This window comes from Nelumbo lutea, chromosome 2 (assembly GCF_056320005.1).
Source record: "Nelumbo lutea isolate HS-2025 chromosome 2, American lotus-T2T, whole genome shotgun sequence".
In the NCBI taxonomy this organism is placed as follows: domain Eukaryota; kingdom Viridiplantae; phylum Streptophyta; class Magnoliopsida; order Proteales; family Nelumbonaceae; genus Nelumbo; species Nelumbo lutea.
This window is the reverse complement of record NC_142685.1, coordinates 7118545-7144640: the sequence shown is the minus strand read 5'-3', so window position 1 is coordinate 7144640 and position 26096 is coordinate 7118545. Positions and strand designations below refer to the sequence as shown.

The 26096-nt window shown below is 40.8% G+C and overlaps 2 protein-coding genes across 4 annotated transcripts; one reads left to right on the top strand and one right to left on the bottom strand.

Moving 5' to 3' along the window:
• The first annotated feature begins 6932 nt into the window (after nt 1-6932).
• On the top strand, nt 6933-9754 carry LOC148868330 (elongation factor 1-alpha). The gene is made up of 3 exons (XM_088968429.1): nt 6933-7001; nt 7975-8466; nt 8568-9754. The coding sequence occupies exons 2-3, from the start codon at nt 8005-8007 to the stop codon at nt 9453-9455; spliced, it is 1350 nt and encodes a 449-aa protein (XP_088824555.1). The 5' UTR covers nt 6933-7001; nt 7975-8004; the 3' UTR covers nt 9456-9754.
• Nucleotides 9755-12615: 2861 nt separating this feature from the next.
• Nucleotides 12616-23679, bottom strand: PDIL5-1 (PDI-like 5-1). Of its 3 annotated transcripts, none has more exons than XM_088968427.1 (5): nt 23198-23679; nt 22641-22699; nt 22375-22550; nt 13235-13339; nt 12616-13012 (listed from the first exon to the last, which is right to left on the bottom strand). In XM_088968427.1, exons 1-4 carry the CDS (start codon nt 23309-23311, stop codon nt 13245-13247), a joined length of 444 nt encoding a protein of 147 aa, XP_088824553.1. In that variant the 5' UTR covers nt 23312-23679; the 3' UTR covers nt 12616-13012; nt 13235-13244. The 3 variants fall into 3 exon arrangements, with proteins under 3 accessions (XP_088824553.1, XP_088824552.1, XP_088824554.1); XM_088968426.1 differs by having other exon boundaries at nt 12616-13022; nt 23198-23662; XM_088968428.1 differs by having other exon boundaries at nt 12616-13018; nt 23198-23662.
• Nucleotides 23680-26096: the final 2417 nt, after the last annotated feature.

Genomic DNA, 26096 nt, shown 5'->3' with positions numbered 1-26096 from the left:
CATATGATATTAATCAAATTGTATAAAAGAACATGAGACCAACTTGGTATGGTTAAAAAATCATTACAACAATTTGATAAAAATTTACAAGAAACTCTTGGTTATGAAATTTACACCAATTGGAGAATGATAGAGATTGAGGGAGAAATGAGATATTGATCGAGAAGGAGAGTGAGGGAGAAGAAAATGAAAGATTGAGAGAGAGAGAGGGAGAGAGAGAGAGAGGGAGAATTTGATTTGGCCATAGACCAAAGCTGAAAAAGTGGGAGAGATAGAGGGAGCGGGAGATTAAGAGATGACTATGAGAGTGAGAGAGGAGGGAGATCAAGAGATGGATGGAGTGGGAGAGTAAATGAAAACCTATTTTCGGTATAAGCTTTTGTTGTGTCCAACATGGACTAAGAGTCCCATCTTGGCAACAACCACATAAGCCTTTGATGACTTGGCGAGGGTTTTTTATAATTTGAAATGTAGAGCCGGTTGTTAGAGTTTTGTTGGTTTCTGGACCAACCTGCAACCTAATTTTAAATGTACAACCAACTTTAACTATAATTTTCCCTTTAAATTATATTTTTCATTTGCATTATATAAAATATTTTTTACTTATCGCACTTAATTTTTGTTTGTCTTTGGTATCATTTGACTCAATACACTAACCTATTATCTAAAAAAAATAGTTTTGTGATTCTTTGTATTTTCTATCATTGGTAAAACTAAATTTCCATTTCCATCATTGATACCTGATGGAGCGCAATCCGGCCGGTCTTAGCTGTCAACGATTTTGCCTCTGAGCTGAAGCGACGAGGAGCCTGAAATGGAAAAGATGAGGGAACTCCAGGGGGAACCCGATGAGATAACTCCGAAGCTCAAGTTAGTATTCCCTCAAAGGCAAAGTATAGACCAAATGGCGCAAAGTTCACATACCTTGTCATTGGGGGTAGGGGGCTTTTTATAACCACTTCGCGCACTCGCTCTGAAGCCCTTGTCAAGTCGGGTATGATTATCCTTGCATCTGTCAGTTCGGGTGTCGTCCTTTCTGCTGGGACAGAACCGTCACTGCCTTTTGTCGAAACCATCTCTTTAACTGGAGATGGCGGTGTCAGGAGGCGGTGGCAGGTGGCCGTTTGAAGTGCGGTCGTCAAGCGTCAGATCCCAAGTCAGTCAGGTGCGCCGCCCTTGGGTACGGACTTCCTCGGAGTCAGGCATAGTACGGTTTGTTTGGTTTTGGTGTCCTAAGGGCGATGTGGTGGAATGGTGAGCGTGGCGAAGTCTTGAGTTCAGAGGTATATCATGTATTGCTATAGGGTAGGCCAGTTCGGCGAGGTGTGTCCCGAACTGCTAAGGCAGGCGTCCGACGCGGTGTATCCCAAACTGTTATAAGGCAGGCCAGTTCGACGAGGTGTGTTCCAAACTGTTACAAGGCAGGCCAATCCGGCGAGGTATGTCCCAAACTGTTACATGCAGGCCAGTTCAAATTACTGTTTGATTTGGGGCCGAAGGGTGAGTTCGGGCCCCTAGTAGGGAGTTCAGACCGTTGGTAGGGGATTTCGGTCAACCGGTTTCTCCCCTTGGTGCTCGCGCCTTAGGCGTGCTTTTGTGCCTAGCTGTTGCCTTTGCCACATGTTGTGTAACTGTGAGGTCGGGCCAAATCTTCCTTCGTCAATTGCCCCCCACTCATCACGCCAAGGGACTTTCCCTGGCGCGGGGAGTTTTGCGAGGTGGTAGGTGGATTTGTCCCATTCTTCGAATCTTGACTGCGCGAGGTGCTTTGCCAAAGTTCTCCAATTTTCTAGAGCGTCCGAAAAGGCGGGAGACGTGCCTCCTGCTTATGAATGTTGACGGACGTGGCAGCGTGCGTTTATTTTAAATTTCAAAAAATCGCGCCACTGGGACGTGACAGCGGGTCTTTTAATTTTGAAAAAAGCGCGCCTCTGCCATTTTGAGGAGACATGCGCTGGCAGTTGTCAGTTGTAGAGACGTGTGCAGCGTGCTGTCAGTTTCCGAAAGACGTGCGCCGGCGCGTCGTCAGTTTCAAAAAGACGTGCACTAACGTTTTGCTCTTTTCTAAAAGATGTGCACCAATGACGTCTCTATCTCAGGGGATGTGCGGTCGGCACGAATGCGAGCCGTCGGATTTGGCTTTGATAGGTACTATGGTTTTTGGTTACTGTAGCTATAAATAGTAGGGGACACCAGTTGATTTGTCACTTCTACAGTTTGCTTCTTGAGCTCGTGTCCAACTTTTCAGCTCGTGTTCAGGCCTTTCAGTTCGCGTCTAGGCTTGTTACTTCGCCTTCAAGGTTTTTGGCTTGTTCCAGTCTCCGCAGTCTTCAAAATTTTCTTCTGATGAGTACCTTCCTAAATCCACCTCTTCTCCTCGATGTCTAGCTTTGATAGCTCAGACGATTCTTCAAGTAGGATTGATGTAAGTTCTACGAATCGAGCCGTATCCCTCGACTGCTTTAGTGATCCTAAGGTGGAACTTGAGGATGACTTTGAACTCGTAGGCCGAGCCGCTTCAGGAAGTTTGGCATCTACCTCTCGTCGTGGTCGGATGCTAGACAGGTTTGGTCCTTCGACCATGACGCCCGGGGGCATCCAATCTCTACTTATTTCTTACAATCTGCCTGGGGGGTATACCTATTTCATTCCTTCAGGTAGTTTTCCTTGGGAACACGGTCCTGATGAGATCGTGATTTTTCGAGAGCAGCTCGTTGCGGAGCTGCGACTGTCTTTCCACCCACTTCTCATCGAGGTCATAAACCACTTCGGCGTTACCATTGGCCAGCTTCATCCGAACTCTATTCGGAACCTGGCGGGGACAGTCTCCCTTTTTTGCGAACAGAACTTCCCTTTAGACTTGGAGATATTCTCCTCTATCTTAATGCTCAAGAAACAAGCGGGTTCTCTTCCTGGGGGAAGACGAGCATATTACCTGTCTCCTCATCCGGGCTTTAAGCTTCTGCACGAACTTCCTAGCAAGGTCCTAGCGTGGAAGCGGGACTACTTCGGGGTGCGAAGTGCACAAGGGTGGCCTTTTCAGACCGGGTGGGCTGAGGTCGCTCCTGATTCTGGTGTCACTCTCGATAAAGAGACGGTAAAGGGCCTCCGGCAATGGGCACGACAAGGTTTAACAGAGGCCAAGCTTATTGCGGTCGGCCTGAGTTCGGGTAGGTTTCTAGCTCAGAGGTTTCTTGTTTGCTTTGTTCCTTCGTTTTTTCTGATGTCGAACTCTTTTCTACAGGTGTGATGGACGCAGAGATGACTCGTGGGGGGCACCTATTCCAAGGCATGAAAAGGAGGAAGCGGGTCGCCAAGCAAACTCGTACCAAGCTGCCCCCGGATGAGGAGCCTCAAGTTACAGGCCACACGCCGGAGGATCTGCCCAGGGAGCCCGAGGTGGCTTTGCATGAAGCGGCCGGGGTGCCTTACACTGAGACCACTCACACGGGTGCTCCCACCTACTCCAGTGCTCCTGCTCACTCTAGGTCCGCTCATACGCAGGTTGGGCCCTCGGGTTCGGGACCTCAAGTTGAATTCAGGAGCGTGTTATCGCCGAACTACGCTCTTCAGAAGAGTAGGGAGGCTACTTTCTCTGAGGAGATCGCGGCGTGGACCGATCTTCCTTTGAATCAGGTCGTCTGTCGTGCTGTAACTCATGCTATGGTGGTAAGTCAGATTTCGTTTGCCTTCTTCATTTTCTATCCTTCTTGCTGTTGTCGCTAACTTGTTTCTTTTGGTAGGTGAATTCTTCTATTCACGCCTTAGCAGCCCAGGTGGAGAGGAGCTCGCGACAGGCACGAGCCGCTGAGGCGGCCACTCATGCTGTCGAAGAGGCTTGCCGTGCCGCTGAGGCGAATACCCGAGCTGCTGAGGCGGCCGCTTATACTGCCGAAGAGGCTGCTCGCATCGCTCTGGCCAGGCAGGCAAGGTCTCAGCGGGATGCCGAGGCAATGGGGGTAGTCGTCAAGCACATGGCAGACTTGAGGTTGGACCTGCAGCATCAGGTCAAATATCTTCAGGAGGACATCAGGGAGAAAACGCAGATCTTTTCCTAAGGTATTGAAAACGCCAAGAAGAAGAACATTGAAGACTACAATGCCTCTTCGCGTTTGACGACCTGATGGTGGATTCTTACGGAAGGGGATTCAAGTTGAGCCGATGGATGATCCGGAACATGTACCCCGACCTCGACGTTAGTGCCATATCTACTTTGCGTATAACTCAGGAGATGGCCAATGCTGTCGATGGCGAGCCGGATTCTGAAGGCGAGGCAGGGCCTTTGGGTGTTGTTGAAGTGCCTTCTGATGGGGAAGAAGTAGCTCCGGGCATGTAAATTTTTTTTATGTACTCTCCTTTTTCTTGCAATGGAATAGACAATCTTTTTAGTTAAAGTGTTGCTCTTTTTTTCGAACTGATAATATGCCAATCTGTTTCTTGCCTGGGTTATTGTACTCGCGCGACTTGTTTCGGTCCTGAGGCTCTTGTAGCGAACTGATTTTTTTTGCCGAGCTGATAATATGCCCGACTTTTCTTTGCTTGCTTATGCCTAGGTTCCTATTGTTGGCTTTGCATTATGGCCCTAAGGATCTTTTAGTGATTTCGTCCACTTCGCTTGGCGGTTTATAGGTAGTATCGCCTTAAGTTAACAATGTTCCATGCTCGGGGTACTTGTTTGCCTTCTAAGGTTTTGAGCTCGTATGCCCCCCCCCCCCGAGCGCTCTCTTTACTTTATAGGGCCCTTTTCAATTTGGTCCAAGTTTGCCCATGTCGGGTTCGGGCACCATAACCTTACGAAGGACCACGTCGTCGACTCGGAAGCTTCGCTGCTTTACTCTGGCGTTGTAGTACCAAGCTACTTGCTGCTGGTAGGCTACTGTCCGGATGTGTGCGAGGTCCCTTGCCTCGTCCAGTAGGTCAGGGTTGGTACGTAACTCATCTCCATTTGTCTTATCGACATATGTTTCTAGTCGCAATGTTGGTACTTCGATTTCCGCTGGGATAACTATTTCAGTGTCGTAGGTGAGGTTGAAGGGGGTTTCTCCCGTGGCAGTTTTTTCTGTAGTTCGGTGAGCCCATAAAACACTTGGTAGCTCTTCCGCCCACAATCCCTTAGCTCGATCTAGACGTGCTTTCAGTCCGTGCAGGATGGCTCTATTCATTACTTCTGTATGATCGTTTGCCTGCGGGTGCGCGATTAATGTGAAGTTCTGCCGAATCCCCATGTTCTGGCTCTATTCAATACCCTATACATTAAATTTTCTATCATTGCCATCAAGTTTTGTATTACATTTCCATCATTGATAAAATTATTTCTTATGTATAAAACTTATTTTTGTTCAATATAATGGATGCATAATATTAGAGATGTACCCAATATTTTATTTTTTTATAAATATATAGCACTAAATATGTGACCAAAATTTTCTTTATCTTTATTTATTTATTTTGTTATTTTTGTGATTTTTTGTATTTTCTATTATTAAAAAAAATATTATTTGATTATGACATCATTTCATTTCTAGTTAGATTTTAAATTTAGCATTCCATTTTTATCATTAATAAAACACTTCTTACATTTCATAGTTATCTATTTTACCTTTTTTTATTTAATTATGACATTATTTATTAATCCATTTTACCCCAAATGGTCAAATTGCTTGCCCACCACCGGGAGGGGCGAAAATGATTTTGTTTTTAAATTACTTTTTGAAATATTTATTTTTATAATATTAAAATTATTGTTGTGGATTTAATTACAAGAATTTAATTATGAGAGGAATATATCTTAAATATAGGACTTAATGAGTAGAATAGGAAAATATTTTTATTTCTAATTGGTTTTAAATTTTCATTCCATTTCCATCATTAATAAAAATATTTATTGTTTATCATACTTATTATTTTTTAATATGTATGTTAAAAATGTTGTCGTTTCTTTTTTAATTTATATTTTTTTCATTTGATATATTTTTGAATTTTATTATTTAGTCGTGGCAACATGGTTTGACCCATTTGACCCAAAAATGATTTAAGATGAAAACACCATTTTTGTTAGGTAAACTTTAAAAGTATAAACTTTCATGTTATTGGATTTAATTAATAAAAATTAATGATGAGAAGAAATAAAAATACCTTAAACATTTGAATCAATGAACATGAATGCAAGTTAATAACTTAAATGTTGGATTTAATGAAAAAAATTGAATGCATTGAATATTTTAACATTACCTATTTTAAATCCATTTAATATCAAGAAACGATTACCCTATTTGCCCTCATTTTTTATCAATAAATTTAAATATAAAATGGTAAATTTTATCCTTATAAAATTCTAAAAATATTCTTTAATCTATTCATGCTTTCTAAAACAATATAGATTTTCCAAAATATATTGAACATTTTAACATGTACGTTCAAAACCAATCTAAATCTACACAATATCGTATCACCCTTCCCCAAACCTTTAGTCAAAGGTGGGATTGTTTCTGCGAGTGGCAACCGTTAAAAGATTTTACCAACATGCTAGCTGGCAGTCTGACACATTCGAAAAGGCCCTTCGATATTATATGAGCACTTTCCGTCTGTTTTTATGATAAAAAATTGAATGAGGAGGTTATTTGATATCATGTGAAATTTTGGGTATTTTATAACTTTTTAAGTTAAGATAAGGTAATAAAATGATAAAAGCCTATAATTGAGGGGTTGAAGTTACTAATCCAAATAAAGTGTTTGAAAATTGTACAGTCAAAGTTCGATCAACACAAATTGAGACAGTCTTTATGATGCAAGATTTTTGAGATCGACGGTTAAAAATGTTACTTAATTTTGAACCATTGGATAAAAAGTAGATCAAACGGCTGGCAGAAAAACCCTAGTCGCCAGTGAGGGTTAGTGGGCTTTTAAAGACGAGGAGTCCCTCTAAGCTCAGCCTCTTTCTCCCACTCTCTCCTGAAAGCCTTCGGCGACTCTATCTTGGGAGAGTTCATCTTCTTCTGGAGGTTAGATCTTAGTTTCTCTTCATGTCCAAATGGTTCTTTTAAGACGATGTTTCTACTCTCTAGTATTGTTAGTGTAAATCCATATGAACGTTTGTTTCATTTCTTTCATTTCATTTATCTATTTCCAGAGTATTTTGAATTTAATCTCAAGGTATTTGCATTTAGGGATTCTTATTTTAGCTAGTTGTTTTGTGACTTTTCTGCATGACTTATTGCTTTAGCTTTTAATTGGAACACTGGAGTTATCTGTGAGCTTGTTCCTCTCTTTTCGATCTGTGCTATTTGATTTGCATGGTTCTGAGATTTGTATCTTTAAATATGTCTTCCGAGTTTCATTTTGTACTATATCGTTTGTCTGCTATCGATCTTTTTTCCTGTTAAAATTTTGTACCCTCAAATGTATCTTTTGAGTTGTACCTGCTACTAGATCTGTTTTCCGTTTATTTATCCCTTTATAGTAATCTTCAAGTTCTCACAAGATATATCTGTTGGGTTTTCCACTCTTCCCTGGATCTGAAATCTCTTCGGAATGTTTTTATGATTTTTGTAAAGTCTCTTTTTTGTATACCAAAGAGCTTCGTTCGGTAGGGGAAATCTTTCTGTTATGATAGATTTATGGCATTAGATTTCGTGTACTTGGGTTTCTGTTGACACTGAGTTTTGATTTTAGATCTAAATGGCTCATGTCCTCGATTTTGCCTGCAAATTAGTTACCTTTCATTTAATGTATTGTTGATAGCCTTGCTGCTATGATCTGTTTATGTCATTAGATTTCGTGTGTACAGATTCTGTAGGCATGGTTGGCTTCGATTTTAGATCTAAATGGCTAATGCCCTCGATTTTTCCTGGAAAACATTATATTTCCGTTCATTTGCTTTTCATGAGATTTTGTTGGGATTTCTGCAAACAGTATACTACATATTTTTATTAATATGCTTTTGTATTCATATTCATTTATATTTCAAAATTGCAGATTTTCACTATTTTCCTTTAAAAGTTTACAATGGGAAAGGAGAAGGTTCACATCAACATTGTGGTTATTGGCCACGTCGACTCTGGTAAGTCGACCACCACTGGTCATCTCATCTACAAGCTTGGAGGAATTGACAAGCGTGTTATCGAGAGATTCGAGAAGGAAGCTGCTGAGATGAACAAGAGGTCATTCAAGTATGCCTGGGTGCTTGACAAGCTCAAGGCTGAGCGTGAGCGTGGTATCACCATTGACATTGCCCTGTGGAAGTTTGAGACCACGAAGTACTACTGCACAGTCATCGATGCTCCTGGGCATCGCGACTTTATTAAGAACATGATTACTGGAACTTCCCAGGCCGACTGTGCCGTCCTCATCATTGATTCTACAACTGGTGGTTTTGAAGCTGGTATCTCCAAGGATGGCCAGACTCGTGAGCATGCTCTCCTTGCCTTCACCCTTGGTGTCAAGCAAATGATCTGCTGCTGCAACAAGGTTAATGAATGAAAACTATGCTAGTCTTTTATAATTCAGTTATTTTTTTTAACTTGTGCATTTGTGATTTGATTATTGATTCCATCTTTTATGATGTGTAGATGGATGCCACCACCCCAAAGTACTCCAAGGCTAGGTACGATGAAATTGTGAAGGAAGTGTCTTCCTACTTGAAGAAGGTGGGATACAACCCTGATAAAATCCCCTTCGTTCCCATCTCTGGGTTTGAGGGTGATAACATGATTGAAAGGTCCACCAACCTCGACTGGTACAAGGGTCCAACCCTCCTCGATGCCCTTGACCAGATCCAGGAACCCAAGAGACCCTCGGACAAGCCCCTCCGTCTCCCACTTCAGGATGTCTACAAGATTGGTGGTATTGGTACTGTCCCAGTGGGACGTGTGGAGACTGGCATCCTCAAGGCTGGAATGGTTGTCACCTTTGGCCCCTCTGGATTGACCACTGAAGTTAAGTCTGTTGAGATGCACCACGAGACTCTCCAGGAGGCCCTTCCCGGAGACAACGTTGGGTTCAACGTGAAGAATGTCGCAGTGAAGGATCTGAAGCGTGGTTTCGTGGCTTCCAACTCCAAGGACGATCCTGCCAAGGAAGCTGCCAGCTTCACATCCCAGGTCATCATCATGAACCACCCAGGCCAGATCGGAAATGGTTACGCCCCTGTGCTCGATTGCCACACTTCCCACATCGCCGTGAAGTTTGCTGAGCTCCTGACCAAGATTGACAGGCGATCTGGTAAGGAACTCGAGAAGGAGCCCAAGTTCTTGAAGAACGGTGATGCTGGATTTGTTAAGATGATTCCCACAAAGCCGATGGTGGTGGAGACCTTCTCTGAGTACCCCCCACTTGGTCGTTTTGCCGTGAGGGACATGCGTCAGACTGTTGCTGTCGGTGTCATCAAGGCCGTGGACAAGAAGGACGCATCTGGTGCTAAGGTCACCAAGTCTGCTGCCAAGAAGGGAGCTAAGTGAAATATGCTGGTTTTATCGTCAGTTAGGTTATTAGAGACTTGTTACTCTTTAAGTTGTTTTCGGTTTTTGTTTTGCCGTTTGTGCAATGTTTTCAGTTCTTGTGCCGGTTTACTATATACTCTAGTGTTGTTGAGTGGTCGGATGCAAACCTGGGTGCTCGACAGGCGGTGGTGACGGTACTGGTTTTGGTTGGATGTCTGTTTTGTTTTTTTATAATTTGAGTTGAGATACTGTTTTGTGTCGCAAAGAACAAATTTTCAATTCTATTTGAGTTTATGGTATTATAGGTTCTTAATCAACGATTTATGGTGTTTTTTTCTTTGCATGTTATGTCTTCATTTCCTGGTTATCTTATCGTTCTGGTTTTTGGCTGACGTTCCAATATCTTCCCTAGCTATTAGGTTGCTAATATCTTGTAATTTTGATCTGTTAAATCGTGTCATTGCCATATCTATTTTGGTGTTTCATTAAGTTTAAAGGAACATCTTCTCTATCTATTTCGTGTTAATCCATCCAAATTTGCAATGAGGTGAATGGACTAGATGACATTAAAGTTTAACCTTTTTGTGAATTGAGGTATTTGATGGTTCTCTGAGCTTAATTTCCGTGATTGTTTTCCCCCCTTTTCTTCAACGATGTTTCTATAAATACGATTTTTATAACTTGCTATTCCGCTGCATGATTGGTGGTATGGTTTCATCATTTTCTAATTCCTCGTTTTTTCTTTCGTATGCCAAAATTATGCTGTGGGAAACGAGGTTAATGAGGATCGTAATGTGACGGTTTGACATAAGCTTAGCTTTGCCTACGTTTGGCATGTTTAAGTTAGGGACATGCCCGTTATTTTTGCTAGTAAGATTTTTGGGAGAACTGATGTCATCTTCAGGTATACCATGAGAAACTTAACTTGCTCTTTGAGGAGGGATGGTTGATCTCCTTGGGTGCTTAACCTTAGCACTCCTAGACCTTCATTCCCCTGTGGGGCGGCCCTGGTTAATGGCTAGAGTGTCTATTAGGGTTCCTCAAGGGCGTACACTTGCTCATGGGGATAGTGTTAGATCGGCATTGCGTTATCGATATTCAAGGGAGGCTTGGCATGCGGGCTTAGTTCAAGCATGATCCTTCACCACGCTAGTCCCTTGCCCAAGCTGAGTGAGCTATCCCGTTGCTTCTAGCGCACGTGTGTTCTGGCCCAAGCGGGTGCCTGTCATCATCGGCATTTAGGAGATCCATCACATCGGTGCTAAGTCACCTCATCATGGTCGCCTTGCATTATGATTGTCCCCTTAAGCACGTAAGCGACGTCTCACATGGACTGGTCTGAGTCAGAAGAGTGCCCCGGCCATTGGACTTGAGGTCATGATCTAGTGCTATTGACTTTGGTGGGGCCATCCCATCGAGCAACTTGTAGCCTCTTCGTATAAAGGCTTGTCCTGGCCTGCCTTGGCCAGGATGCCACACGGGTTTCTTCCGCTGTAGAATTATCCCCGTGACAGTAAGTCACAACTCACAAATTACCGAAGCGAAACAAATTCGTGCACTTTTCCGCTTTTCTTCTTATTAGATGATTGATGAAGTGCGAGCTCATATCAGCGCCTCAAAAGGCACAAGGTGGAAAACTGGGCTTTCAGTCAGTGCAAGGCCCGTTGGAGGTGGGTGAATATGAGCCTGCACGGCGATCTCGAGGTGAACTCGGCTTCAGTCAGAGGAAGGAGGCCCATTGGAACAGCCTTAATCGCCTTGCATGGAGAATATCTCCTCGTACATAGGTACGGTGATATTTCCAGTATAAAGCTATAAAGGCTGTTGGAATGATGTTCGAACGGGCCTTGCACCGATTGAAGCCGATCTCTTTCGATGTTCCATTTAAACGCATGATATTCATATTTTTGAGGTGGGAATTCATCAATGTCAGACTGAAGATAGAAGTATAGAACTGAATACATGCAGAAATTTTCATATCTCCTTTGTGTGTTTTATATTATGGAGAGAGATTCTTAATGCAAGGCTATAAAGGGTGTTCGAACGGGTTTTGCAGACTGAATCCGGTTAGTAAAAAATGTTCTCTAGCGACGGGAGACAAATGAGCAGCACCTCTCGGGAAACATTGGAGCACGGAGTCGAGTGTCTGCTTGCTGAGCAAATGAACCTTATATTGGGATACTATAACTTGGCTTAGAATATGATTAATCATACTGTTGGAACTAAGCAAAGACTTCGGGTATTCGTGCACAAGGACTTGTAATTTAACGAGCACCCAACTTGCTCGTTCATGGGCCACCAAAGCTTGAGATGGTGGATTTTAATTAGCCAAAACATAAAAAAAGAGATTTTTAGCAAAATAATGGAATATGTTACCCGTAAGACAACCCAATTCAAATTCTGAGTTTTGGTGGTCAACTATGGCATCATTCATGTGGCACTCAAGCCACTGCCAATGCAAACCATGAAACCAAGGGAGATCGGCTTCAGTCAGTGCAAGGCCCGTTCGAACATTGTTCAAATAGCCTTTACAGCCTTGCATACTTATATACTTTATTTCATGGGGTGATATTTCCTGCAAAGCTATGATGTTTGAACGGGCTTTGCACTGATTGAATCCCATTTCAAACCAAGGGGTTCTGTTCTCGGTTCAGGCATGAACATGCCTTTGCATGTGTTCAAATGATCTTCGGAATCAAGATCACGGCTTGGTTACCCAAAATAAACAAGTAAAAATAAAAAAATAAAATCAAGATCTTGGCAGATGAAGAAGACTGCTGACTCAATTTACATGCCATTCTCTCAGTCTTTACGCTTTCCCTTGCTTGAACTTGTTAGCACACACATCCCGCGGCTACAAGACTGAACGATTGATGCATATTTGCATCAACAATAGAACGATACAAAAGGGAATCCATTTATGCCCATGATGAGCAGCATATCAAACTCAGAATATCGTTGTGCTTTAGCAACCACAAATTCCGTAGGCTCCAAGTTACAATTATCAGTCCTATGAAATCATACCCCTTTAGGCTCACTTTGGGATGAGTAAAAATACAAATTTGTAGAGCGCATATACAAAGTTTTGCATTGTACATATTTGTAGTAGCACTCTACTCAAACTGAGCCGTAATTTATTCAGTTACAGAGTCAAGTCAATCAATCCTAGACTCCTAAGTTCACGGTATCAAAACTCAAAAAAATCTTGGTCACAATTTCTAATACAAAGGAGTTGGATAAATGATAAATCTAACCTGAAGCACCAAGAAGAAAAAAAAAACATAATCTCTTCAATATGAGTGAATTGTGCATCTCTACATAAATTGACTCTTAACCTAGTATTGCAAAACCCAGCTCATTAAATAAAATGAAATCACATGTAAAAACATACATTCAAATCATGTAGCCTTACGGGAGAAGCCCATCTCTGCCCTCAGTAATCTGCTATAGTACCAATGACATGGTGACTGAATCGACCATGATCTTTTTTTCTAGTTCCTGCCTTTTGGCTTCAAACTCATGATGACTTCATTGTCAAATGACAGGAAAAACTAGCTTCATTCTGTCATAAACTCCTAAAACTTCCTGGGGTAAATGCATGTAAAAAATCCCCATTAACAATGAAAGTTCGTAGTTCAATATGAACAAATTTTGCATGTTACCATAACAAAAGCAATTATTTGCTAGGAAAAAAACAAAAAAAGTTGCCACGAGTTTCATAAGCTGGTTACCTAAGTTACCATCTAGGGTTACAAACCAACAGAGAAGAATTCATAAAGCAATGGTAATGGATTAACCTGCCAGTCATCATAATTCTCCATCCTTGTCAAGTTGTGCTTTGGATGCTGCTTTCTCTGCTTCGTTCAAAGCAAATGCTTTGAATGATTCAATGTCTCTTGGGCCTGAATACATGTGAAGTGATAAAGAAAGTAAAGATCATGCCAGATCCACTATTTCACAAAAGTCCAATTTATTACACTATGCTCAAAGTACCCATATTGGCAATGATAATGTTTAGGTACAATCTGGAATTAAATTCAAATATACTGTTTCTGGTGCGAAAGGTCTAAGAACATGAGTATGGAGCTTCCCTATATAAATCCACCTATTTATGCCACTGGACCTTGTTGCTAATCCAGACTGTCCAGACAGGGAACCTAAATAGGCCACATGTTCAATCTGACAGTCCAAATCAGCTACATGCCCAACCTTCTAATGGATGGTCTTGGGTCGATAGTAATGTATTCATTTAAAACAGAAATACTGCCAATGTAGACAGCAGAGGCAGCACAAAAGCTTTACCCTACTAATATAGACCATTACAAACAGTGGCGGAGTTGGGAAGTTTCTTTTGGGTGCCAAGTTATATAACTTTTGTTTGGCTTATGGTAAGAAAAAGTCACAATGAGTTGAACTATTAAAAATAATTTCATAAACAATCTTCTAATATCTTGATTCATAATGTATTTAGAGTATTAAAAATTCGAAATTTGATATGAACATATACACAAGGAAGAAAGCAAAAGAACTAAACATCATCTCTTAGATAATTGATTAGGTGGAGATGGGGAAAGTAAAGGCCTAGGGGAGAAAAACGGTTGAACGCTAGTACAGTATTCATCAGTGATAAGAGGCTAGAACAAGAAATAAGTTACTGGTATTTGTTCAAGTTAAATATCAATCAGATTACAATAGAAACTAAAAAATGTGAAAATTGGAGAAGCCAGAAAAAATTAGGTACTTGTGAAACTTCCAAGGCAATTATGAAATTAGAATAGAAAGCTAAGTAATACTTAGTTTGCAAGCAGAGTTTGGGGCATAATTGATGTCCTGGAATAGAGAGGGAGAGGGAAAGGGCCTGTAGGAGAGAAAAAATATATAGTAAAAGAAAAGAAAAAAGTTGGGGGGGGGGGGGTTGTTTGGAACATGTGCATAGTGTCTTTTAGGCTCATATTTGATCCACCAATAAAAATTGAATCATCGAACAAGTGGGGCCAAACCTACTTGTCATGTGGAAGATTCTTTGATCATTCATCCTGTTTACTAAATAACTTGATTGGAAAACCTGCTAAACAAGAACACATATATAGACTCTTGGAGCATAGTCACATGCTATATTTCCCTTTAGGATACCATTTACAAAAGATTTGGGAAATTCATATAATGTTCAGGAATGGGTGGAAAGAAGCAGACAAGGATGCAATGAAGGAAGTTTCAATAATGATGGCAAAAGATGAACATATTTTTTTGAATACATTTATCAATGAATTCCTCATTTTTTCTAAAATGAGGTCCAATTCAACTTATAATCTGTTGAAATAATTTAGTTGTTGGTGTTAGGGTTTGTTTGTCTAGTTAAAGTGCTTTTTATTTCTATTTTTCCACTTATGTTATGTCTGTTATTGTACTCACTTATAGCAGGGGCACAAGGGTCTTCTCCCTTCTTATTTCTGCCGCCCTATATATATTATAATAAAGCTGGCGTCGCCAGCACTGTTACATTGCAAAATCCCTTATCTTCTCTTCTCCCTTCTCTCTTCTTCTCTCTTCAGAGCAGGAATACTAACTAAGGAGAGCAGATCGAACAGACTTGTTGAATCTAGGCAGAACAGAGATCCGAATCTGGACTGAGGAAAACAGCTCAAGAACTGGTACAGTTCTTCCGTTTTCTCTTCTTTACCTTCACTCGGTCCATAAAAAAATGCTTCACTCAGGAATGGGGGAATGGATATGAGTTTTCCCATGGCTGTTATTCCCTTCGATGGTCTGAACTACCTTGAGTGGTCTAGGGGAATAAAACTCTACATCACTGCTAGGGGGAAAATAGGATGCATCAATGGAAGAGTGAAGGAACCAAAGTACGAAAGTGCTAAATATGATAGGTGGAACCAAGAGAATAGTATGGTGATGTCTTGGCTCTTGGTTTCCATGCTGCCACAAGGAAGACTTTTATGTGGGCTGAAACTGCTTGTGAGATATGGGAACAAGCGAAGTCCACATATTCAAAGCAAAGACACTATGCCAAGATATATCAACTGCAAGCTGAATCCTCTACTTGCAAGCAGGGGGAGAGGAGTCTCTCGATGTACTATTCTGATTTTACATCGATATGGAAAGAACTTGATCACTATCAGAATGTGAATTGGAAGTGTGATGAAGATGCAAATGCATATAAGTCACTTGTATCTCAACAACATGTCTTTGCCTTCCTCCAAGGGCTGAATCTTTCGTATGAGTCCATCAAGGTGCAGATCTTGGGTAATAAAGACTTGCCATCAGTTCAAGAGGTGTATGCCTTGGTGCAGTCAAAAGATAGTAGAAGAAGTGTGATGAATGGTGTAGAAGGGGAGTCAGTTGCCCTAGCTGTCGGGGGAAATTCAGATACAAATGTCAGAGGTAGTTTTAAAAAATGTGACTCTTAGAAAAAAACAGATGATAAGAGCAAACTTTGGTGCCCTCACTGCCAGAAGACACTACACACGAGAGATACGTGTTGGGATCTCCATGGAAAACCTAAATGGGCACAAGATTTGGGTAAGAAGTCAACACCTGATCAGGGCAAGAAACCAGGCAGCAGAATCAGAAAAAGTATAACTCAACTAATATGGTGTCGACAGAGACTAGTCCTTTGGTAACTCAGGAGAGGCATCCCAGTTCTGACCCTAAGGAAGATATTATCAACTCCTTTCGTGAACATTTGGAATTGTATGTAGGACTCTTCGCCAAATGGATTCTGGTCCTACTCCCTCTACCTTGTTTGCGTCTACATCAGGTAATGCTGCCACAACCTTCCATGTGTCATCTCATACCACTGATTCTCCTTGGATTATTGGCTCTAGAACCTCAAACCACATGGCCGGTAAGTCAAATTTGTTTCAGACATATAACCTTCTCTCTGGGAGAGATAGGGTAAAACTAGCTTATGGTTCCTTTTCTACCATAGTTGGTCGAGTTACCATACCTCTCCCACTTGGCTTTACCCTTCCTAATGTACCGCATATTCCGAAATTACCTATTAATTTGTTGTCCATTAGTAGTCTAACTCACTCCTTGAACTGCTCAATCGATTTTTTTCCGTCTTCATGTGTGTTTCAGAATTTGGCCTCAAAGAAGACGATTGGTAGAGGAAGCATGGTGGATGGTCTCTATGTGTTGGAGAACAAAACTGGTCTTATGGCTACAGAGTCCATGAGTTCGTCAAGTGAGAGTCAAGCCTATCTATGGCATAGTCATTTAAGTCATCTTTCTTTTGAGTCATTAAAAGTTACGTTTCCAAAGTTGTTTGAGTCCTTGTCAGTGAGTCAGTTACAGTGTCAGACATGTCAATTGAGTAAGCATTGTAGAAGTTCTTTATCTTTGCAAAATAAAATATCTGAATTTCCATTTCATATTGTTTATTCTGATGTTTGGGGCCCTGTTACTCTACCTACTGAGGTTGGTTATAAGTGCTTCATTACCTTGATTGATGATTATTCTAGATACACTTGGGTTTACCCTATGCAATATCGAGATGAAGTGCCAAAAATTGTGAAAGATTTTCAACGCATGGTGTTCACTCAGTTCCAAACGGAAATCCATGTCTTCCAGTCGAACAATACGAAGGAATACTTCCATAGTGATCTCATGGACTTTTTGCTTCGAGTTGGTCACTTCAGCGAAGCTCTTGTGCTAGGACACCCCAACAAAATGGTGTGGCTGAACGGAAGAACCGCCACCTTCTCGAAATAGCTCGTGGCTTATTAATTCATATGAATGTGCCAAAACGTTTTTGGATGGATGCAGTCTTGTGTGCTACATATATCATCAATCGCATGCCCTCTCGGCTCTAGAGTATAAGGCCCCACATCAGCTTTTGTTTCCTACAGCCCCGTTGTCTACCATTCCGATGTGTGTTTTTCGGAGTCGTTGCTTTGTCCATAACATGTCCCCTACTCGAGGTAAGTTTGATCATCGGGCTATTCCTTGTGTTTTTCTTGGTTACTCTTTATCTCAAAAGGGGTATCGCTGCTATGATTCTACCTCTCGCAAATAATATGTCTCCATAGATGTATCATTCCTTGAGAATCAACACTTTTTCTCGATTTCTCCTTAGGAGGAGAGTAGGGTTGAGGAGAATCAGGCGACTCATACTCAACTACCTCATTTACCCGATCCTCCTCCATTCTGGGGTTTTCATCGTCACCATAAAAGCCAACAGAGTTCAAGAGCCGTTGAACCTGACACTATGCAACCAACATCATTGGATTCACTCGAGGCAGATCCGTCTCATCAACCAGGTACACTTGCTCCTATTGATATGTTTGTTCCTCTAAATGTTGATTCACCTGTTATCAATGATCTTAATATTCCTATTGCTAAGAGAAATGGTGTTAGGTCTTGTACCACTAATCATTATATCTCTAATTTTGTGTCCTATGATCATGTTTCACCTTCATACCGTGCATTCCTCTCTTCTGTGGACAATGTCCCCGTTCCTAAGAATGTGGCAGAAGCTTTGTCTAAACCTGAATGGACAAATGCAATGCAAGAAAAAAATGATGTTTTACACAAAAATGGCACTTGGGAGTTGGTGGACCTTCTTGAAGGAAAGGAACCAGTGGTTTGCAAGTGGGTGTTTACAGTGAAACACAAGGCTGATGGAACTATTGAAAGGTACAAGGTTAGACTGGTAGCAAGAGGCTTTAAACAAGTATATGGAGTGGACTATGCAAAGAATTTTGCTCCAGTAGCCAAGATGAACTCTATCAGGATTCTTCTTTCATTGGCAGCAAATTGACTGTGAACTTTACCAATTGGACATCAAAAATGCTTTCTTGAATGGTGACTTAGAAGAGGAAGTGTACATGACCCAACCTCCAGGGTTCTATGCCAAAGGCAGTGAACAAAAGGTGTACAGGTTAAAAAAATCTTTACATGGGTTGAAACAATCATCCTGGGCTTGGTTTAGTAAGTTCCATTTCGTAGTTCAACAGATGGGGTTCAAACAATACCAGTCAGATCACACTCTATTTGTGAAAAGAGGTGAAGGGAAAATTGCAGCTCTTATTGTGTATGTGGATGACATAGTGATAACAGGAGATTTGGAGACTGAAGTACGGAGACTAAAAAAATTCTTAGCCACTCAATTTGAGGTGAAAGATCTAAGCCCCTTACATTATTTCCTTGGAATTGGAGTTGCCCGCTCTCACAAGGGCATCTTCATTTTCCAACAGAAATATGTACTAGATCTACTAGAAGATACAGGCAAGTTGGGGGTAAAAACCAATTGATTCATCGATTCAATCTAATCATCATCTGGGAAACAGTCAGGGAGAGTTTTTGAAAGATGTGAAGAAGTTCCAGAAACTAGTGGGGAGACTTTTGTATTTGTCTATGACTAGGCCTGATATTGCATATGCAGTGGGTGTCCTTAGTCAATTCATGCACAACCCTGGGACAACTCACTTTGAAACTGCAGAGAGGATCTTGAGATACCTCAAGAAGTTTATTGGAGCTGGTTTGTTGTTCCAGAAACATGGTCACTTAAAGGTGGAAGTATATACTGATGCAGATTGAGTAGGAGCATTCAATGACCGAAAGTCTACAAGTGGGTATTGTGCCTTTGTAGGAGGAAACCTGGTCACATGGAGTAGTAAAAAACAAAATATGGTGGCTCTAGTGCTGAAGCAGAGTATAGAGCAATGGCTCATGGGGTTGCTGAAATCATGTGGATAAGAAATCTATTAGGTGAACTGGGTTTTGTAGTGAGCAATCTTATGTCACTCTACTGTGACAATAAAGTTGCCATCAATATTGTTGTCAATCAAGTCCTGCATGATAGGACGAAACACATTGAAGTGGACAAGCATTTTATTAGAGAGAAACTTGAAAATGGAGAAGTGTGTACTCCATATGTCAGCTCAAAAGAACAACTTGCAGATATATTCACCAAAGGTCTTCATCATGTGCGGCACAAGGATTTGTGTGACAAGTTGGGCATGATTGACATCTATGCTCCAACTTGAGAGGGAGTGTTGAAATAATTTAGCTGTTGGTGTTAGGGTTTGTTTGGCTAGTTAAAGTGTTTATTATTTCTATTTTTTCACTTTTGTTATGTCTGTTATTATACTCACTTATAGTAGGGGCACAAGGGTCTTTTCCCTTCTTATTTCTACTGCCCTATATATATTATAATAAAGCTGGCACCGCCAACACTGTTACATTGCAAAATCCCTTCTCTTCTCTTCTCTACTCCCTTCTCTCTTCTTCTTCTCTTCTCTTCTCTACTCCCTTCTCTCTTCTTTTTCTCTTCTCTTCTCTTCATCTTACTTCTGGTCGGCCATACTGTCAAGATAATCAATGCATTTTGGTGAGTAGATGAAATAGGTCCAATTCAACTTATAATCAAGTGCTTCTCATGGTTTCAAGATAATGGGCAATAAAACCAGAGGTGAGCATCATTGAAAACAAAAAGGAGAATCTCAATAAATTTAGTGCTAGTTAGAAACAAGATAAAGAGAAAACGTGATAAAAAGGTTACTATCTATAAGTCAAGAAATAGACATGTATATAAGCTCAGTTAGCTTGGCCTGCTTGTGAGAACAGCTTGCCTGAACTTGGCTTGTGCCTCATGGACTGAGCCTCTATGCCACATTTAGATCCATACGAGTCTGAATCAAGCTTGTATTGTTTAAAGATATGGGACATATAATCATCTAAATACAACCCGAGAGGGAAGCATAAGTTATTCCCCTGGGCAAACAATTAAAGATCCCAGAAACACATGAACAAGCAAAATTTCTTATCTTGTTTTAAATCTAAAAATTCAAAATCCTTTTTGTTTATCCAAAAAAATCACATTCGGGAAATAAATAATTGTTATATTCATTATATTTTTAAAGCATATCTGTCTTTGGTCTCTTTCAAATTTTAAGAATAAAATAATGTAAGAGCCAAAGAAAACCAAGAAGTCCACTTTGCTCACTCTAATCTTTCATCCTGACCCTCCTTTCCTACAATGGATAGTTCTAGTAAGTTCTCTCTTAACCTTGAATGGCATACTTGCTTTTCATAAAATCATATAAGTAATATATATTGATACATTTTATTATTAAAGACTTCATGAATGTTAGAAGCTTCACAGAATATACATTAAATATGATAGAGACTTTGCAATGTTGGAAGAAATTGAGGAATTGTCCAATACAAGAAATTTTGCTGAAATTATAGTAGGGAAACTGACCAAAGATTTGGGGAGAAAGCGACCGAAAGTAAATATGGATGAAATGGTATGAAGGAATGAAACCAAAGGCAAAACTCTGTTTTTTTTTTTTTCTTTTTTGATGAATCAATGGCAAAACTCTGTTGAAGCCAAAGAATTTAAAGGGACCAAACAATGGTAGATGATTCATATAATGAAGGTTTTCTCTTAGTCGAAGGAGGGTCTCCTTGCAGAAGGTCCTAGCAACAAACTTAAGAGAATGTATATAAAAAGGAGAGGGTGAGAGTCAAAAGTAGGAATAAATAATAGGAGGATGAAGGATTGACTTCTAAGCAGGATCAAGCATTTTTAAATTTCGAGACTTCTGTTCCTAATGAAATAAGACTTTTAAAGTTTGGACTATAACAAGTCTATTTCAGATATGGAGGAGGAAATTTGGGAGTTGCAATATAGCAAAGTTGAACAGATTGTGGATCAAGTAAGAGTGGTTGGGAAGAAAATTGAGCTGGAAGAAGTTGTTGAAGCAGAAGTTCAAGTCAAATTAGGGTCTTTTCTTCTTGGGTGAAGAAGAGTTTGCAAGAAAAGCTTTCATGGAAGTGGACACAGGATAGGAGGATAAATCTAGTGATTTTGGATGTTGAAAAGAAGGTGAGGGGAATTAGGGAGGTTTTGTTAAGTAAAATGGGGGCTTGATGTTATGGTCAAGGTTTTAAGGATTTATTGGATTGGGCTGAAGTAGGGTTTAATTTTGTTTCTGGGGGAAGATTCGTAGTTGATTAAGGTTATGGTGGGTTTTTTGGGTTTTGTCCTTTTTTCCTAGGTAACCTATCAGTGGCTGGTGTTATCATTTCTTTATTAATGAATTTTCTTTTTGATATATCTTCAAAAAGATATGATAAATTGGTTGAAAAAAGAGAAAGTAATGGCATGATATTAGCATTCCAAATGAAAAATTGCCAACTCTATCTGTGTCATACCAACTAAAAGATGAAAGAGCTATGTCAATGTTTTCCATGCAAGTGTTTTGTCTTTGGGAACTTTTGCTCCATTAAATAAATATAATATGAAGTTTCTTTGAATCCAAGCTCTGAGCTCATTGATAAGTGGTAAAAAGTCTCAAGTGCTTGAAGATAAATACCAAGAAAAAGAGATTTTGTTCACATGGATGATCTGGGGGAAACTGAAAGCAGATCTCATAACAATTCTCACTACATAGCATACTGTATCCAAGAAACAAGCTGTTCCAAGCAGAAATGGTGCTGGTGTAAGATTCCCCGACAGAATTTATTTTTTTATAAATAAATCACTAATTTACCAAATCAGAGTGTGAACTAGTTAAATGTGTGCTGGTTTAAGATCCCCCAACACATGGTAATTATAAATAGAAAGCTAACATTTAGTTTCTCTAGATCAACCTTTTTCAATGTATTAAGTTGGTTACAGACTGGCAGTGAAACCATACATGCTGGTAATGCATAGTGTCCATGACCAGATGGAGGTCTGGACTTGCCATATAAACCGTCCATGTCTTGGAAAAACAGAGGACCAGGAAACACTAATATTATCAAATTCAATTAATTGCTCCCTTGATATCTATTAGTTACGTTTTCCTCACAAGCAGATATACCCCAATGTAAAATAGGCAAAAGGAATGGAAGTAAAACTATTAAATTTGATCACAAGAAGAAAACCATAGATTCAGGACCATAGAGAATAAACTACGAACACTAAGATTACCTTGATATTTAGCAACTTCTTCTCCGTCATAAAATAACTTAAATGTTGGATATGAGTGGATGTCAACTTGTGTGCAAACTGGTTTACTTGTACTACAGTCAACTTGTCCTATTTCTATTTCATCTTCCCCTTCCATGGCTGCTCCCAAGTCCTCCCACAATGAACCCAAGTTCTTACTGAAACCCAGGTTTACCATTATCAGTGACCAGGCAATTTAAAAGGGCAAAATCCACACATGTAAAACCAATAGATATAAGGATATTTACCAATGCTTACACCAAGGGACACAGAATTTCACAAACCAAGCAGTATCCTTTTCCTTCACCTAAAATGAAACAGGAGAGAATAGAAAAGTAAATGTAGTGTTGTAGAATGTTGCAACCAAGAGAAATAAGATGCCTGAGCGGTGTAGAGATAACTTTGTAAATTGATCCGAGTTCACGACGCATGTAACACTGGTGTGCAAATAAGATGCAAGATGGTGATAAAAAAAAAGCATATTATGATCCTATCCCTGCTCCGATTTAAACCTAACTACCATACTCTTCAATGAAAACAGTGGTAGATAAGATCATACATCCAAGAATAACTTATGAAAGTCACATAAGGACCCAATTCGGTAAAAATGAAAATGCGTTAACACAATATATAAATTGAAGGAATTAAATTGCTTCGGGGAAAAAAATGATGGAATTAAATGACTTAAAAGGCAACAATCCTAACACCAGTTGGACATGGTACGGAACAACTCTTTGATCCAATACTGATAATAGATAACAGAACGAAAGAAGATGGAATAGGGAAGTTAGGGTTTGGGTCTTACCTTGTCAGTGAACGTATCTGGTGTAAGGGTTATAACTTCAGCTCGCGAATCTAAGATACCATCATGTAGAAGGATAATGAAGATAAACAGAAGAAAACAGGAAATGGATCTCATGGTTATGGAAGTGGTGACAGTGTCGTCTCCTTGAAATACGATTTAGGAGGCGTTACAGTATTGCCCTTTTCTTCATTCATCTTCTCCTAAATATGCATTCAAGAAAACAACACGATGAACGATGCTGATGCATCTCCTGAGCTTTGCGTTGGCGATTGGTGAATCTAGTTGTCGGTATGGACCGTCCGATGGACAAAGCAACATTGAATTTTATAATCCTAACTAGGACCGTACATACGATCTAACATCTGCCCTGTCTTGTGCTTCACTGCTTCAACCGGAGATCGCATCCGGGCCCCTGATAGAGCACAGCATATGTGAAAGTGAAACTCCTTCAAATCGGATCGAGGAGTGATCCATCTCGGCCCATATGCTTATATTGAATGCATGGTTCTAAAAAACGATCTGGAAATTGAATCATTCCGGCTACCGGTCTTTGGGTCGATGGTTCAATCGTCTGGTTCAAATAGATGATATTTTCTGACAAAAAATAAAAATGGCCAAAGCTGTTAAACAAGCTAATGGGTTGACGGTTCAATCACTCGGATCAATAGGCTGTTAAATTTTTCAACGATTTTTTGCCAAAGACTAGATTTTGAGTAAAATGGAATTGGTTGTCTGAACAGTTCCCGAGACGAAATCCAACTATTCAGGTCAACAACAGTTCGAGAACCATGATTGAATGTATGATATTATGAGAGTAACTTTCATACAAAATATTATTTTATGTTTATTTTAAATGAAAACAAATATGTATACTGATGGTGCACGATCTAGATACTCCTAGCTAGAAGATGATCCGAACTCCAATTGGGCGACGAGCTGGACCAATCTGCAAAATAGTAGATCAGAGAACCCGAGGTAGCTGACCTGGTGAGGTCGCTCCGATGCTTAAGTCAGTACTTATACCATGAATGCGAGCTGAATCTTGAGTGCTTGAATGGTAGTGAGTAAAATAATCACACATACCTTTGGCCTAAGGTTTCATATTCTTATATACTGGAGTAGTCATAGGCCTTACGAAAGAGCTCTGTGAATTCCGGGCTATGTAGATAAGGTTTGTTCTATTTTTGAAGGAGAGCAATATGTTGATAAGGTTTATCGTTTACCTCCGATCCAGGCGGAGCTAAGACGATTCTCATCGTGATCCCGAGAAATTCGAGGTCTGTTGGAGAGGCCTTTGGAATCGATTATGTGCCATTTCGGTTCTTTAACTCCGAACTGGCACTTCGATTCTTTATTCCTAAACTGTATTGAGTGTCAAGGTGTCTCTACGCCGAGGTGGTGTTTTAGGCCGAGGTGGCTGGATACTCGAGCTTCGAATGCTGCAAAGTGGGTTCGTTTGGATGAGTTGTCATCCCTCGAGCAGATTGCGTTTACGTGTCCTCTTCTTACTAGGTCGTGCCAAATCATCCATTATCAATTGCCCCCCACTCCTCGTGCCAAGGGTCATAACCAAGTGTGGGGAGTTCATGACGAATCCAAGTGGATTTGGCACGAATTTTAGATGATTTGGAGTGCGAACCGTTGGTCGGGCCTGTTCAACCATCTAGCTCAACCATAAAATGACCCATGTCGCATCTCGGGCACTGCAGACGTCACACTGTTTATAAACTCCATGGATGCCAAAGCGCGCTCAATCAATTTTGTCCTCGAGTAGTGTGCAGTCGGTTTTCATGGGAGTCGTCGGATCGTATAGGTCTCAACCGTTGATTGCCGAATGTGGTGGACTATAAATAGAGCTCCGAAGGGCCCATTACCTTTGCCATAAATCATGTAACTGAGCTCTCCTGAGATTGCATCAGAGTCCTTCAGCTCGCCATTTTTTCCTTTGTGTCCGAGATCGTTATCATCTTTTTGGTGAGTTCGTCTTCTTTCACTAGTTGTTCCCTTTTCCTTTTCCTGTTCACTATGTCTAGTGCTAGCATAGATAGGCTACTTAGCGGTTATAGTGAGCTTGAGGGTGCCAAGGTGCAGTCCTCGGCTCCCGTCGGTAAGGCCAATTCTTCATTAGAGAGCTCCTCTTTACACCTTTTAGGGGAAACACCTTTACTTGACGTCAAGCCATCTCGGCTTGAGGAACCTAAACCTCAGGTAGAGAAAATGACCTCTAGAGAGGGGGTCCCATCTACTTCTCGAGGTCGGGTTCCGAACAACATCGGCCCTTCCACGATGACCTCGGACAAATTATTGTCCTTGATAGCCTGTTACCGTCTCCCCGACACTCTTGTCTTCAGTATTCCTTTGGGTCAATACCCTTGGGTTCATGGTCATCACGAGCTCGCGGTTTTTGAGGAGCAGCTCGTAACTGGGTTGTGCTTCCCACTCCACCCTTTAATCATAGAAATCATTAAGTTCTTTAACATCACTATTGACCAGCTAGACCCGAATTCCATCCGTACCATTGTTGGCACGATCTCACTTTTCCACGAGTATAACCGACGTCTTACCCTAGACATCTTTAGCTCGATTTGCTCCATCAAGAAGAACTCTTCTTGCATGTGCGGGGACACTTACAAAGCTATTATGTCTCCCCTCGCCCCTGGTTCAATGTTATGTTCGGTAACCCGAACAAAGTATCAACCTAGAAGAGGAGGTAACTCGACTCACTAGCGAGTGGCCACTAAGGACCTTGGGGTGAGGCTAGATGCTGAGACTAGGGCGGTCATCAACTCTTGGAGGGACGTTGGCCTTGCAATGAAAGATTTCCTGGCCGAGGAAAAGCTCATGTGAGCTGGGCTAAGTCCTCCTGGTAGGCCTCCACCTCGGCACACACATTACTTCT

What these genes read in the sequence shown, in the direction of transcription:
- LOC148868330 (XM_088968429.1), top strand. Translation starts at nt 8,005, where the DNA reads ATGGGAAAGGAGAAGGTTCACATCAACATTGTGGTTATTGGCCACGTC. An exon ending in TGATCTGCTGCTGCAACAAG is followed by an intron (nt 8,467 to 8,567) that starts GTTAATGAATGA and finishes TATGATGTGTAG; the next exon opens with ATGGATGCCACCACCCCAAA.
- PDIL5-1 (XM_088968427.1), bottom strand. Translation starts at nt 23,311, where the DNA reads ATGAGATCCATTTCCTGTTTTCTTCTGTTTATCTTCATTATCCTTCTA. An exon ending in GTCCCTTGGTGTAAGCATTG is followed by an intron (nt 22,551 to 22,640) that starts GTAAATATCCTT and finishes CCTGGGTTTCAG; the next exon opens with TAAGAACTTGGGTTCATTGT. An exon ending in AGAAGTTGCTAAATATCAAG is followed by an intron (nt 13,340 to 22,374) that starts GTAATCTTAGTG and finishes ACATGTATTCAG; the next exon opens with GCCCAAGAGACATTGAATCA.